This window comes from Orbicella faveolata, unplaced genomic scaffold (assembly GCF_042242905.1).
Source record: "Orbicella faveolata isolate gen_17 unplaced genomic scaffold, um_ofav_v1 contig_12, whole genome shotgun sequence".
Taxonomy (NCBI): domain Eukaryota; kingdom Metazoa; phylum Cnidaria; class Anthozoa; order Scleractinia; family Merulinidae; genus Orbicella; species Orbicella faveolata.
In genome coordinates this window covers 2,419,763-2,434,695 of record NW_028301539.1, presented here as the reverse complement: position 1 = coordinate 2,434,695, position 14,933 = coordinate 2,419,763, and the positions used below count along the sequence as shown (strand labels likewise).

Here is a 14,933-nt window from a genome sequence, read left to right as displayed (position 1 = left end):
AAAGCCGACGTTTTCGAATTCCACCGGTTTGAATTGAAGAGCGTTTTCGAAAGTGTACATGACCAGAGGCAAAATCGGCATTCATCACTATGCGTAGTTACCCTTATTTTCGCGTTCATTTAAAGAAAGTTGTGGGAATCGAAAGTCAGAAAGTACCAGAATGATGAATAATATGTGAATAATATTTTATATGATGAAAATTTTATCTGCTTCCTAACTTTTCTTCGACGGACTTACTATCATACATTGAAAACTGCCTGTTCATTAGTAACATTGTGTTTCTTTTTATTTAAATTTTCGTATGAGAGAAAAAAAAAGAATAAAAGTATGTTTGCCATTGATAAAACTACTTGTTTTTAAGTGTTACTTTGGACGACGTTTCCATGTCATAAGAATGACGTGTGAATTTCTATCGATAATTTACACAAAATTGACAGAGCATACAGAAGGCGACAACGGTCTTGCCAGGCTGATCAGAAAATTAAAAATTAATGAAGTGACTAGTTTTCTTTTGGCAAACTGCAGGTTTTAAAACTGATTGAATGTGATGGCTCTTAAATTGTCTTTAATCCTCTCTTTTACCTCTACACTCAAAAATTCAGTGCAAAGGTTCAAAAATTGTTGAAGGCTCCACATTGGGTGATGATGTTTTCCTTTCAAGTTTTCGAATATTAAATCTTAGGACCAATTTGTGAATGTCGCTGACTGTAATTTTAGCGCTAGCCCCACAGATCTCAGTGGTATTACTTTATTGAGCGACTATAGAAACAACATGTTCTATTTTGCCGGTTCTGATGGCACTGCGCTGCTTGAAAGCAATTTCAATTACTTTTCTGAGAGTCGAACAAGTAAACATTTGACACGACTGAAATAGAACTTACCAATTAAGCCTTATTTTCAGATTCCAGTTACTTGATGGATAGATCTTTATCCTAAACTTGTTTGTCTAGTAGCTAGTAGATATTGATTGAATTTTAGTCACCAGCAAAAATACGAGCGATTTATCAGGAAAAACGTCTGCACCTAGCAGCTGTTTTATTTTTGTTTTTAATATGGAGGTGAGTTTATTGAATGCGTTTAGATTGGTTGGGTTTTGTTTTAGTTTCCTTAATTTTCAATGTTTGACAATGCGTTCGAGTGTGGATCTTGGCAACACGCGGCGTCGCGAATTGAGAGTTCTTACATTAGAAACAAACCAAAACATAACGATTTCGCATTCGATTCGATGCCCCCTGTTACTTATATGGCTTGCCTTGCCATATTTTGGACTGAGCATGTGCTTTCTAGTTATATGTGTCTTACATGAAGCAGGCATTAAAATGAATTGAGTTACATTTCAACGGGTGTCTTGTTGTGCCATCTGCCCCGCCTCCCTTGACAAAAACGTTCAGCTATCGAGTGTGACTTACATTGTGTTCGCTTTATTCACCTAGGCAGAAGAATAATTAATAACTACTGGATGAGTTTGAGTAAAATACTGTGGTTTGTCAATGGCGAGTAGATCAGTTATTTGCCAAAACCGAACGAAAGACGAGGAAAATAATTCATCTGCGAAACACTGACAAAACACGATATTTTGCCACAACTGAGATCAATAATTGTTTTATCAATCGATCACCAAGTTTGCTTTCATATTTAAATCACTTTCTGATAGCTCAAGGAAGCGATCTGCCATTTTTCACACAAGAGCGCGGTTACAATTACGCACGAGCAGAATATTATTTGCAGAAAAACACATTTAGACGGTACTACGCATGAGCAGATCTTTATTTGTAGGCATTTATTTGCAAGTCACGTGGTGGGGTCTCGCCCAGTGAAAAGGAAGAAAAAATGCATCGACTGATAACAACCTGTAACACATTAGATATTTACTCCTCAGAATAACATCGGACTAAATATGTTGGTATGTTAACTGAGTTGTCTTTGCCAAGCAATTAAAACAGAACAGGACTACTACAACTGTTATTTTAATCAACCAAACAGCCCCGCTGAAGGAAGCTTTGTTGCCTTTTTGCGCCCTTTTGCTTTTTTCTTTTGATTAGGACTTGCATCTTGGTCTGCAGCTGTTTCGCGCTTCGTGAAACTGTCTCCAGTGTTTGTTCCAGTGAAGACCTTGGTCAAACCACCCTTGCCATCTGCAGTTATGGCTTCATTGCTGAGGGACTTTTCTTCTTCAGATATTATTGCCTGGAGATTTTAAATGACTAATTTAGTGGGTCTAAAGGGAGTATCAATTTCTCGGTTGAGAGGGAAAAAAGGGTATTAAAAATCATATATCTTGGAGTGAAATAGGTTTATAAACCCATGAATTTCGTAGAATACAATGTAAGTGGCAAACCTGAAAACACACTGCGAAAAGAGAAAGCCAAATGATCGGTTTGTGCACTATTTTATGGAAACGCTTCAGTTCAAACGCTGAGAGAATAGAATAACACATTACGTTAATACTTGACGTGACATACTAAATCAGTTGACTGTTCTGCACTCAAATTCAAATTCATCTAGGAATCGCACACATAATCAAGAGAGTTAATACATATCATTTTGATATCCAGCAAACAATTTAGGTGCATTTACAGGGAAACAAATCTGAGCACTTTCGCAAATCATCAGATGCCCGTCATGTTTTCCCTTGGATTTGAACGAAGCCCGAGTCTAAACCCAGTTTGCCACTTTAAATTGAAGGAGTACTGGCCTATCTGATGGTGGTTTGCCGGCGGGCAGTTGTCAAAAGCTCACAGAGGGAGAGCGTGTCTTTTTGTGACACCTTTGCTAAGTTAGACACTAATTCACTAAGTAGGACACAAAGTTTTGAATGCTAAAAAAGGGTGATTGTGACTGTTAAAAATTGCTAGAGGGTTCTGCGTTGAGAGAGGACCCTGTTGGAGACCGATGTTAAATAGATGAGTGACTGGCCATTCTCCTAGCCAGTAGGGTGATCAAGGGGCGCGAGTCCCCTTAATCGGCCTTCATGCGGCAAATTAAAATTGGCGAACTATTTTTTGGCAAACTTCAAAAAGTTGTTGCCTTCACACGACCAACACGCGTCAAATCACGGCACACGGGAGCGGCAGGAAGGAAACGAGGTTGCATAGAATGAATGTCATGGCGTAAAGCCTCTTAGGATGTCCATATAAGTTAAATCACTTTTCTGTGAGGGCAACCTGAAAAAGTGCCTGAGCTAGGTTACTGAATTATAGCCTGTTGTGGTGAATTGTATCAGAATCTGTCACTAGAGGAGGGCTACATGGATTTGAAATTTGCTACCCTGTTGAGGGTAGGATTGTTTACCTATTCAGGGTCCTAACCGAAATTTATAAGACAAGGTAGGAGACGAAGTGTCTTACGAATAGTGTGTCCTATTCGTGTTCCGGTAGAGTCGTTGAGGGGGCGATAATTGTTGAAGCGTTACGCAAGACACTTAAAACTCTCACAGTGTCTCGCTCAACACAGGCGTGTTAATGGGTGCCAGGAAGGCCTAAGGGCAACCTAACGACGTGCTGGGGGTCAACCTGCAGCGGTGCCTTTTATCACATCCTGTCATTCAGTTAAAATATCCCTGGTCGCTTTATATAAATCAAACAAGACGTTCTCAAACCTTCAGGGTTTCTGACCTACAATTGGAACGGTCGACCTTAATTACCTTAACCACAATAACTCCATATTAGAGGCATAGACATTCCCACTTTGTTCCTTCAATAAAAAGATCAAACTGGACTCAAATAAGTTGTAGAAATCGTCAAACCAACGTTAACCTCCATCTAAGTTTTCTTTTTATCAGTTATGTGAGTTCTTAAAGACTGTTGGTTTTAATTTCGCGCGATAGCCGAAAGAATATCCCCCGGCTAAAGGAAGGCTTGATGGAAGAGGACCGGCTTAATGGAATTAAGGCTTCCCTTAACAAGCAGGGTTGGTTTGACATTTTCAGTTGATGTTTACTCGAGAAACACAAAGCTGGCATCATTTTATTTTAGTGCTTTAATTTTGTTTAAATTAGCCCTTCCCAACATAACTTGAAGTCGCAGACAAATAGTCAGCTAAATTTCACGTTATAAAATGACGGTTCAACAAGCCTGGCAATGGTTTATGGTGCAAGAATATTCATTCGTAAATAATTTACAAGTTAGGTGCTTTTAGAATCTGAGTGACTTTTGATTCACTCACTCTGTTGATCCTCGGCGACAACGCAACTAAAGGGGAAAATCACAATTATAAGGTAGGTAAACTATTTTAAGCTTCATCTCCTTAAAATAGGTATCAATATTGACTGCATTTGGAAATTTAATAAACAGGCTGGTTAAACAATTAAAACTTGTTTTGGCTTTCACGGGATTCTTCCGAGGCCAAAAATGATTTTAAATTGACGTTTTGTCTTGATAACTGTCCTTCTTCAGAAAATTAAGGAAATAAAAGGCATTATATATGGTAGACGGATGTCAATTTTTCACATGACATGATATGGAACGATTCTACTGATTATGCAATTCGCTCTAAAAGAATGATTTTGAATCGGAATGCAGAACAGCGAACTGACTGCATACATACATGGTTCCCACAGACATCCCTTTTCAAAATTCTCTGACTTTTACCTGATGAAATTAAAATATCCCAGACCAAATAAATATGAAATGTCAGATGTAGTAGCGGCTACTAACCTCCCCTCGCAGCCGTCCTTTCCATTCGTTCATTGAGACTGATAATGTCTCAACCAATTTTCCTTCTTCACTGATGAAAACATCGGGTAGATTACAGTGATCCCAATTGATTTTTCCAGCCTTCAATGGTATTAAATAAGTCGCAGTAAATTACTTCAATTTCGCCTAACTTTTCTTCAAAATGTCAATTTTCCCTAGCTCATAAGAAAATTCCCTGACTTTTCCATGCCCTTGAATAATTTTTCCCTGACCATTTCCTGACTTGTGGCAACCCTGCCATATGCCATGTCTAATATTAACGCCTTATTATCTTATCCTAGCGATCTTTACTTCAAAGCATATTCAGAAAATGCTGCACAAGTGGACTATTTGTCTTGCTCTTTTCGCAGCGTGTATTGAGGTTTGTCACTTACGTTGTGTCATGCGTATTTGATGGGGTGACACCCTTACCACATTTCAGTTGTTCAAAATATGTGATTTCTATTTCAGGCTGAGTCCGTACTTCGCCGGAGTAATTTGGAAACGGAGGTTTCACTCTGAAAACACTTCAAATGTTTTCCGTCCACACAATATCGGATAAATTTTGAAAACACAACAATCACCAGTCACTTTGGATTTGTGTTTGAGTTAAACCCTGGCGGGAAAATATCATGCATGATAAGCGTAGCCTCATCGTTTTCGAAAAGCTTCGTTTTCAAAATGTTTTCTGTGCATACTAAAACGCAAAATGGGCGTTTTCAAATACCTCCCTTGTGAAGAGCGCTTTCGAAAAGTACCGTTTTCCTGACGGATTAAAGTGAACGAAAGGCCTAACCGTAAAAATAAAGCTGCGTTTTCAAATTCCTCCGGTTTGAAGAACGTTTTCGTGACGAATTAGTGTGGACGGTAGGCCTAACAGTAGAAATAAACCTGCGTTTTCAAATTCCTCAGGGGTAGTGTGGACGAGCCTCATACTTGACCCAAACTGGTATTCTTTTTAGACATGTGAAATTGGTACGTTTTTCAACTTCAGCTAACCAGAAATAGCTTCCAGTTATAACAAAAAAGCGTTCCAAATTAAGAGGACGCTTCTGATGTAATTATCATATTTTTTAGGCCGTCCCGTTCAGAGGACAAGAGTTTCTGAGCACCGGAGATGTAATTGTGGGCACCAAGGAAGATGCTACGGGACATTTCATGGGATCTCTTTCAGAAGAGGGCTTTAAAAAGCGCGAAACGGCCGCTGAAGAAGACGTGAGCAGAGATAAAATCAAAACAATCAACTGGCAGCTTAGTGTGAAAGGTCGCCAAAAAAAGAGACCGCGAAATCCTCCACCGAAAACAGGCTGAGGCTTAGCCGATGAGCCGTGTACTTCTAAAAGGATGACTTGATTATTAAGACATGCATACTGATCGGTCCTTTGCAGGGACGAATCTTAATCTAACTAAATGTACTCACCATAATACTGAAATGAACCAGAACACTGTAATAACTCTAAACGTACGTACCACCGAAAATAAAGTTGTCGTTACGGCTCTTACGAGAGAGAAATAATTGATGTAAAATTATTAAACCATGCACATTTTTTTAAAACTGAGTTTAATGACAAGATCATCCCTCAATATTTTTTTTCTTTTTCTGTTTTGAAGAATGGAACTAATTCTTTTGTTCTCAGTTTATAGGAGAACTTGAATTGCTAGAATAATCTGAGAGCGCTGGACAGGCGATTGAACTGAACCTTTTGTTAAGTAGAAAAGCCCCAGGCGTCCGCCGTGCGGGGATTGGATTTGTAAAATTATGGGTTAGAAAATAAAAAGAGTTGAGCACATGGAACTTTATGGCGTGCTGTGTCGGTTCGTGTTACAGTAGATTATAGGTCCTTTCCCTGCCCGAAAGAATATCCGAGGGCCGAAATCAAACTCTATTACAAGGAAGTAGAAATCATAACTATAAAAAACGAATTCATTGTGATTGGCTCTCTGGTGATTGACCCGATCACCTGGGTTTCCAATTACAGGAATCAAATTACGACTTTCTGAACACCTTGGACGCTTTCCATTCAACATAAACTTTTGGAACTTTCGAAACAGGAGCAAAAGGTACACAAATGTTCAAGGAACGTTTCCGGAATATCCCAAAAGAATTGTCGAAAATGCAAAACGAAATAAAAACCATTCAACAGAAAATTTCGAAATGTGGAAGTTTGGAAGAACACCAAAAAGATGTGGAAACACTACAATTTTTAGGACGTCTGCATCGAAAAGGAAGAGTTTGCCATGAAAGGATACAGAGAACTTTGGAAACAATCTTGCAGATTCTAAGAAACATTTATATTACGAAAACTGAGATAAATTGACCTGCTATATCGAGATTCGGTTAGTTAAGGTAATTATCACAAGTAAATCGAGGAAAATAAAGAGAACACTTGCAGAGTGCTCACTCACGTGACCAGCAGCCATACAAATTCATTGGAACAAAAGATAGTGTTTACATAAGAAAAAAACTTTAACTCCCAAAGGATTGGTTTGGGATAAGGATATGCACGGGTTTTAAGACACCAAAATGGCTGCCGTGACATCACGTGAAAACAGTCTATAATCCTGAAAAACATAACAATCATGTTTAATAGTTTACTAGTGTGTCCTATTCGTGATCGGTTAAAATCGTTGAGGGTTCGATAAAATCTAAAATTTGAGTTTTTATACTCTGCGTCCCACTCGAACCAAAACCTGGCCTTAGTTTTAGACCTATTAAATAAGTACATTTTTCAACCACGGCTAACCAGGAATGGCTTGAAGTTGTAACATGCAGAAGAGCATCTTACACAATCAGTTTAAGCCTCGGTAAATATATTTCTAGCTTTCTGGTTGGTTCACTGAGTCTCGGTTACCAGTCAATATACCTGTGTTCGACGGTATTTCGAAAATGAGCGCGGCACTGAGGTGTCGCTTGAATTGACGTCAACTTTTTCGCAGACAATATGGAAAGTTCTGTAAGGAAAAAATGACTGAAAGCAGCTCGATTCATTGGTAAGCTTTTTATCGCTGAAACATACAGGGAATAATCGGTAATGTCAACCCTGAAACTATAAAAAGCCAAAAACATCACGTTTACCCCTACCCACTTAGAGTTTGATAGCTTCATTTAGACGAAAGGACTTGTTAATGTGCAACTGCAAAAGCGACGGAATCAAGAAGAAAATGATATGAGAAGATTCCAAAATGGACATAAAATCGGTTAGTTAGTTAAACAAGTTTTCGGCATAAAATTAAGCTGAGCACTCCATTAAAATTTGATACTTTACATTTGTTGCTCGGAATCGATCGAGTTCAATGAAGTATAAAACAGGGGGGATTTCTTGATTTCTTCGCGCAAACAAGAAAACTCTTAGTTGATTGCTTTTTTAGCAATTCCACTTCTTCGGATCTTCCCCTCGTAAACCTTTTGTCGTTTGTCACCGATTTTCCTGCAGAATGCGGACAACTTCGGAGGTTTGATTAGATGAAAAATATTTCGTAAGAAAACAATTTCTATGTCACTTGCTTTCCTGACAAGTTATTTTTTCTTTCTGACATGTTTCATTCAATTCAAAAAGTGAACAACGCGCAACAAATTTTCCCGCCTTTTCGTGCCATCACTTCGGTTAGATCTAATTGAAATATCCACCCGCCTCGTTGGATCCTTGTTGGATACGGGGTGATTATCAAAATTTCTCATGTCCAGTGTTATGCACCTCGTTTATTTTTTATCCCGTCCGTGCAACGGACATGTAAGTTTATGGAATAATTGTTAATTATTCACTTTTTAGGAAATACCATTCGTTTAGGAAAGATTCTGGGCATTGGTGCTGTAACTGCCGATGTCAAGGAGGCTGCTACGGGCAGTATCTCATAGAAACTGTTCCTGGAGAGAGTTTTGCAAAGCGTGAAACGGCTGCTGAGGAAGACGTGGACAGCGATGACAACCAAAACAACAAAGGGCACCATGGAGTCGCAAGTGATTTTTGGAAAGGTCGCGGAGGTCTAAGCGCGAAAGGTCGCAAAACCAAGAAACCGCAAAGAAGTGACCAAACGGTCTACTTCTAAAGCAATGGCTTGATAAAGAACAGTGCCTGTAATGAAATGCAAACTTATCGTTATTTACAGGAAACGAATCTATATCTAAAATAACAGCTAGTAATAGTTATCACTTAAGCTGCGCCCGCTTTTTTTTATTTCTGCTGATTAAATTTTTTTTTTTTTTGTAACCTATATCACTCATACTGTTTCAGTAACTTAGGCATCTTACCATGAATATGATCCAAACAATCAACCAAGTTAACTAAACCAACACATTCCGCTTAATTCATTCTATCACATGATATTCTTTACATAATACTCTCACGAAGCATTTACAGCAGAGCAGTTTACCATATCTCGTTAGAAAGGACACAAAAAGTACTTTCTGAAAAAAAGGTTGCCTTCATTCAAACTAATGTTTCTTTTACAAAAATTTCACTCAGTAGAACTTAATGGGGAAAAAAGTTTAAAAAATTATAGCGAAACAAAAAATTATGTCAAACTACTCTGTTATTCCACATTGATGCTGAAACAAACCATTTGTCTTAATATACGAGCAAACGTATCTCGAAAGCAGAACAGAAGTCAAGATTTTTTTCCGAGGCGTAAACAGAAGCATCGCGTTTCAGTCACCATATATGCAAATTAGAGTTAAGCTTTCGGTCCTCAGCGAAAACGCAGCAAAAACGCTGCAAAACATAACACTTACATTTGGATGCCCGCAAAGTCACCCAGCCGTCACATGAGCTCTACGCCACGTAAGATTACTCAATACAAATAAGCGATCCGAATAAACTCGGAGGTGGAAGCGGAATAGTTGGATCTCTCTAATTCATTATTCCATTCATTTTTTTTCTGAGTTATTCATTATTCCTTATTCAATTTTGCTCGATATTCATGATTCCGTTTCGAGTTTGTCGAGCAACTTTAGTCGCATCGACGTTGCAATTCCATCAACTATGTATTCAAGATTAGCCAGTCCCACACAGTGCTCGCCAAAGATAGATCAAATAATGTTTACCGTGGAGACAGTGGTGTCGCAGACTGAACTCAGTTATGAGGAAAATATGGTCATATATGGTATCGATGACAACACGTTTGATATTAAACGTTTGTTCCCTTTGTCGGACACGGTTTATTATTCATTATTCTCTACGGAAAACCGTATTATTCTTTATTCTGAATGTCCAAACCCTATATATTCCTCATTCATTTTATTTTTTTAAGCCGTTATTCATTATTCATTATTCCGCTTCCACCCCCGGGGATAAATGAAATACCAAGGGTAAAACTGGCGATCGGAAGGGTATTTAGCTAATTAGTTGCAATTGAACCACACTGGCCACGAGTTTCTATTATACTTCAGAATTTCTTACGATACCTTCTGAGTTGTTTTTCTCCCAAAATCCGTCTTCAGGATCTTTGAAATCGTTTTCAATAGCCCTTTTCACGGTTAGTTTTTCTCATTTGCATTACAGTGTAATCTAACGTGGATGCGAGGCAATTTCGGGTTAAAACGACAGAATAGCCCGAAATTGCCTCGCATCCACGTTAGATTATATTGCAATGCAAATGAGAAAAGCTAACCGTGAAAAGGGCTATTTGTTCTAGATCAGAATCTCGGCCATTTCGAAACGGATTATTTGATCGCACTAAAATCGTCATGCAGGCCATATTGTAATTGGAGTGTATTTTTGACCTAGAAATGCTGCTCGAAGATGGCAAAACGCGAACTCGTGGTTGTAAGAACCTTGCAATGCTACTAGGAGATGGCGAAATCCGACCTCGTGGTTGCAAGAATTACATGTACCCGACACCACCATGCGCGCTTGCTAAAATATTACCCGTGACCACCGTGCGCCTAGTTTCATCAAATCGGGAACGCTTCGGAACTACCAACACATTTCTTACTTTTTTGAAATTTCTTGTATGTATACACGCAGGAAATCCTAGGGTGCCTCCTCGGGTTTTGGCCTCTGGCCCAAAACCCTGTCGGGGCAATAACATCTAATGTGCTACGGATTAATTATTAAAGTTATTGTCATGACTGTCACGAGAAAGAAAGAATTTGCGACAAATTGAAAAGCTATGCACACTCTGTTAAACTGACTTTAGAGATTCACTGCTGACAAGATAGCCCTGAGCAAAGACTGTACAGTTGGATCCCGCTATTTCGAACTGGGTTATTTCGAATTCCTCGTTATTTCTAGCCTCCCACAAAAGGAAGGAACGCGTGACGAGCCTTAAGAGCGTCAGTAGTGAAGGGCGCATGATAGAAGCCTTTCTGAAGGGCAGCCATTTACATAAAGTGGGCAGACATAATACGACGACGTTACAAAGCATGATAACGTGGCGCGAGCGAGAAACTTCTTAATTTATGCGGAACATGTCTGGGCAAGTAAGTAAGCTTCGATATCAACTAAACACGAAATTTATCTATATTTTCAACCAAAAATGTACATTAGCAACTGTCTACAAAGAACGAACACACCAAAGCTAGTAATGATTGAAACCTACGTACAGGTCATCTGGTATACTCTGCGTCGCATACAGAATTGATAAGGGCTGATATGAACTAATTTAACAACTTTTGAAAAAAATGAATCCGAGCCATAAAACTAAAAACATACATTAATCAACGCGGAAAAGATCTAGTCATTGAATCAACCAGTTATTCTGAAATACATCTTACATGCCGTTAGAATTTCCCGTAGATCCCGGGCAGGAATCGTTGCAAAACTTAGAAAGTAAGTTGTTTGTGTTCGTCGTCATCCGGAAACTCTGCTGGATCAAGATCCATTACGTGTGCAATACACTTGTAGGCAATCAACACCACAGTATCTTTGGTTTTGAACACAGTTCCCTTGGACTCCTCCAATACCTTGACTTTGTAGTGGGCTTCTATCCCGTAAACTTTGTCTCCGACTCGTTTCACCATTATGCGCTCTTGCCAGCGAAGGATCTCTTTAAGATCATCAGAGGAAGTCATGGTACTCACCAACTTGGTCGCCGTCTCGACGAGAAATCCCATAATGGGGAAACCACCGAAGATCCCTTGGATGTCACGTGTGATTTGTTCTTTATCTGTCAACTGGCTGTATCGCATCAACAGCGCGTCTTGCTCCTGGCAGACAGTGTGATGGACATTGCTGCTAAAGGCGGATTCGACTGTGATCACCTCTTGTTTGAGCTCCTCAAGTTGATTTTCGAGCCGACCGATAAGTCTTATTCTTTTGCTTTCGTCACTTTCTACGACTTTGACAATTTCCTTCGGGGTTTGTTTGGACGAAGACGAACCCATGGTTGACTAAAATGTTTTCAATGGACAAGAACACAACAACTGTTTCTCCGAATCTCTGGGTTTGACAGGATCATTGAACAGAGGGCGCGACTAGTTCCTTTTATGGTACAGTGACGTAGGCTGGGACAATAGACTCGTTGCTATGAGTGACGCAAGAGCTACGTTGTTGTCATTAGGAAAACGTTCGATAGACCGTCGCTTGTGCCGAGCAAAGTCAGACGAGAAAGATTTAGTAGTTGGCTAGTTTTTCTCGAGAAATCAAATACTGCACTTTCGTCATCACTTATCGTTCAGTTTAAGAGCGTGTCCATGGGTGCACCAGGCAAGTCTGCTACATGCCATCTCACCGATTTCAATGAAACTTAGCCAGTATAAAGGGCCTACGCCAAAACTCAGAAAGACACATTGGTTTCGGTTTTGGATCTTTCAGGGGGGAAGTAGGTCACCCCCTCCCCCTGGAAGAAAATTGCCTCAATATAGGCAAAATGTATGAAGCTCTCAGAACAACTGTATTCAACAGATTGCTACCAGGTTTTGTACACATATTGGTATATCTATAGTGAATGCAAGAACCAAGTAACACTCTATTTGATCAGCCGCTTGTCAATCAATGGACATAAATACGTGACTGTGTTTTTAGACCTTCAAATATTTGACGCTTTTAAGGTCAAATATCTCCCCTTGCCAAAAAGGTATGACACTAATTTCAACGTTCCTTTGTCCATCGATCATTTATCTTTAAAAAACAGTTAAAACATCTTTGAGCACTGCCGTATTTTCGCTTCGAATGCCACTTGAAAACTGCACTAAAACAAGCTTACTTTAACCCTATCCATCATACAATGCTGGCAAAAGCGGTCACTAAAGAAAATAAATCGACATTTACAAACTTGTTTAACAAGAAAGCTGCATCAGAAGGAAAAGTAAGGCTAAAAGGTTTCGAGATTTTGAGAAGAAATTGATGAGATTACGCGTTTTTAGAGATACGTGTCATCAAAATATCGGATCACTCACGGTTTCCGGTAAACCAGGCTAATAGGACTCGACAAAAATCGTCTCGATATAATGTGCGCTCGATATGCAACGAAGACGTGACTCGTTTAAAAAGCCAGGCTCGTTCTTGAAATTTTCGGAAAACGAGACTTGTTTTGACGGAAAACTATTCAAAGAAGAAGACTCGTTCGGAGTGTTCGGAAAACGAGACTTGTTAAAACGAGACTCTTTTGAAATAACGAGACTCGTTCGGAAAAACGAGACTCGTTAAAACGAGACTCGTTTGGAAAACGAGACTCGTTTGGAAAAAGAGACTCTTTCGGGAAACGAGACTCTTTCGGGAAACGAGACTTATTCAAAAATCGAGACTTGTTCGTGAAACCATTTTTGTTCGTGAAAGGAGGCTAGTTAATTATTAAGTTCTTTTAGGTAAATTGACAACCCGATCAATAGACTGAGTTTGATTTTAATTTCAATGTTAATTGTAAAATTTAAATATTATGCAAAAGTTTTTATTCGCAATCTTACAAACTATATAAATGCTAACCAGAAACTGTAACTTTAAATAATCTTAACCTTGAAGCCACACGCGTAAGCTCTCACACGCTTGCCCGGTTCCTTGTGCCTGTGAAATTAAATCTTGCTGTTCCTCTTGATAGGAAATTGTCATAGGTTTTTATAAACAGATGGGTAACGCCCCTGAGAACCACATCATTATAGGCTAAAAGCGATAAAGGCGATTTAAAACGCTTTGTTCCACCAATTGCAAGATATTTTGCTTACTAAAACATTACAACAATAAAACATTTTTGAATTACTCCCTAGACACTACGTACAATCTGCGACAAAATTCAGTAAGCACCTTTTTAGGCCGAACTCAAAAATGAACTTTAAAACCAAACACACCTCGAAATACAATACTCCAACCCTTTCCTACATTCAATGTTGTACAAGCACAAATGAGGAAAAAACTAATTTATCAGGGGAGAGTCGGTCAAATTTAAGGGAGTCTAGTCTAAAATAATATAAAAATATTGTGATCTCAGCGGCAATGTGTGGGCTATTGTGTGGCAGATTGTAGGCCCATCTTTCTTTCAGACGATATGCTGTAAAAATTATCGCAATGATTTAAAAAATGATTGACAGGCCTAACACGACTCCCACTGTTTCGTGATAAACGGTCTTTGACCTTTAGAGTTTAGCTCTAACAAGTATGTCTTTCAGAGATTTTCCTCTCCTGTAGGAGATGAAAGGAGGGTCTCTGTATATTTCTCTAAGCAGAGGTTGATCTTGGATTAAATGCTATTTGCTCATTAAAATCATGATGCTTTTAAGATTGGGCACTGATGGATTATATTGTGTGACAAAAGGCAATAATCTCTTTTGCAATTTTGGTTTCTGTTGTAGTGCCGACTTCCTGTTTTTAAATTCGATTTCTGCGAGGACTTTGTTGACCAGTTTCTCTGGATAGCCTCGAACACGCAAATTTGATCTGAAATTTTTGATCTTTTCTTCAAAACTTGTTTTTGAAGAGTTTGTTCTCAGAAGCCTAAGTGCTTCACCTTTTATAAAACCTTTTTTCACACCTGGAGCGTGACAGTACGTCAAAGTACATAAACACGCGTTATGTCTACATTTGTGTAATCAAAAGCGCTCGAGCGCATCATAAAGAAGTTTACGGTAAATAATTCTCAAAAATAGCTTTTCTTCATTTCAACTGAGTTGATATTAGGCCTGTTCAATCCAAACCAATTGGGTAAGATTTTTAACAGCCGTAAGTCGTGATCATTAGCTTAGATCTCATCAGATCTAAAACAATCACGCGTGGGAAATTTGAGAGAAATCAAACATTTGTTGCGTCTGAGAAAGTGCTCATTTTAGCTCGTACTGGTTTGTTTGGTCATTCTGACGGCCGCGATTTCACAATATGCCCCAAACATCGTGCA

General features: G+C 39.0%; 1 protein-coding gene and 1 long non-coding RNA gene across 3 annotated transcripts; one reads left to right on the top strand and one right to left on the bottom strand.

Annotated features, from left to right (window-relative positions):
- Positions 1 to 1,749: 1,749 nt before the first annotated feature.
- On the bottom strand, positions 1,750 to 2,549 carry LOC149116096 (uncharacterized). The gene is made up of 2 exons (XR_016203904.1): positions 2,339 to 2,549; positions 1,750 to 2,187 (listed from the first exon to the last, which is right to left on the bottom strand). It is a non-coding gene; the product is annotated as an uncharacterized LOC149116096 (long non-coding RNA).
- A 1,589-nt stretch (positions 2,550 to 4,138) lies between these two features.
- On the top strand, positions 4,139 to 6,468 carry LOC110055005 (uncharacterized). 2 transcript variants are annotated; one of them, XM_089278423.1, is made up of 3 exons: positions 4,139 to 4,216; positions 4,976 to 5,055; positions 5,751 to 6,468. In XM_089278423.1, exons 2-3 carry the CDS (start codon positions 5,005 to 5,007, stop codon positions 5,982 to 5,984), a joined length of 285 nt encoding a protein of 94 aa, XP_089134549.1. In that variant the 5' UTR covers positions 4,139 to 4,216; positions 4,976 to 5,004; the 3' UTR covers positions 5,985 to 6,468. The 2 variants fall into 2 exon arrangements, with proteins under 2 accessions (XP_089134549.1, XP_089134545.1); XM_089278419.1 differs by lacking the exon at positions 4,139 to 4,216 and having other exon boundaries at positions 4,936 to 5,055.
- The last annotated feature ends 8,465 nt before the right edge of the window (positions 6,469 to 14,933 follow it).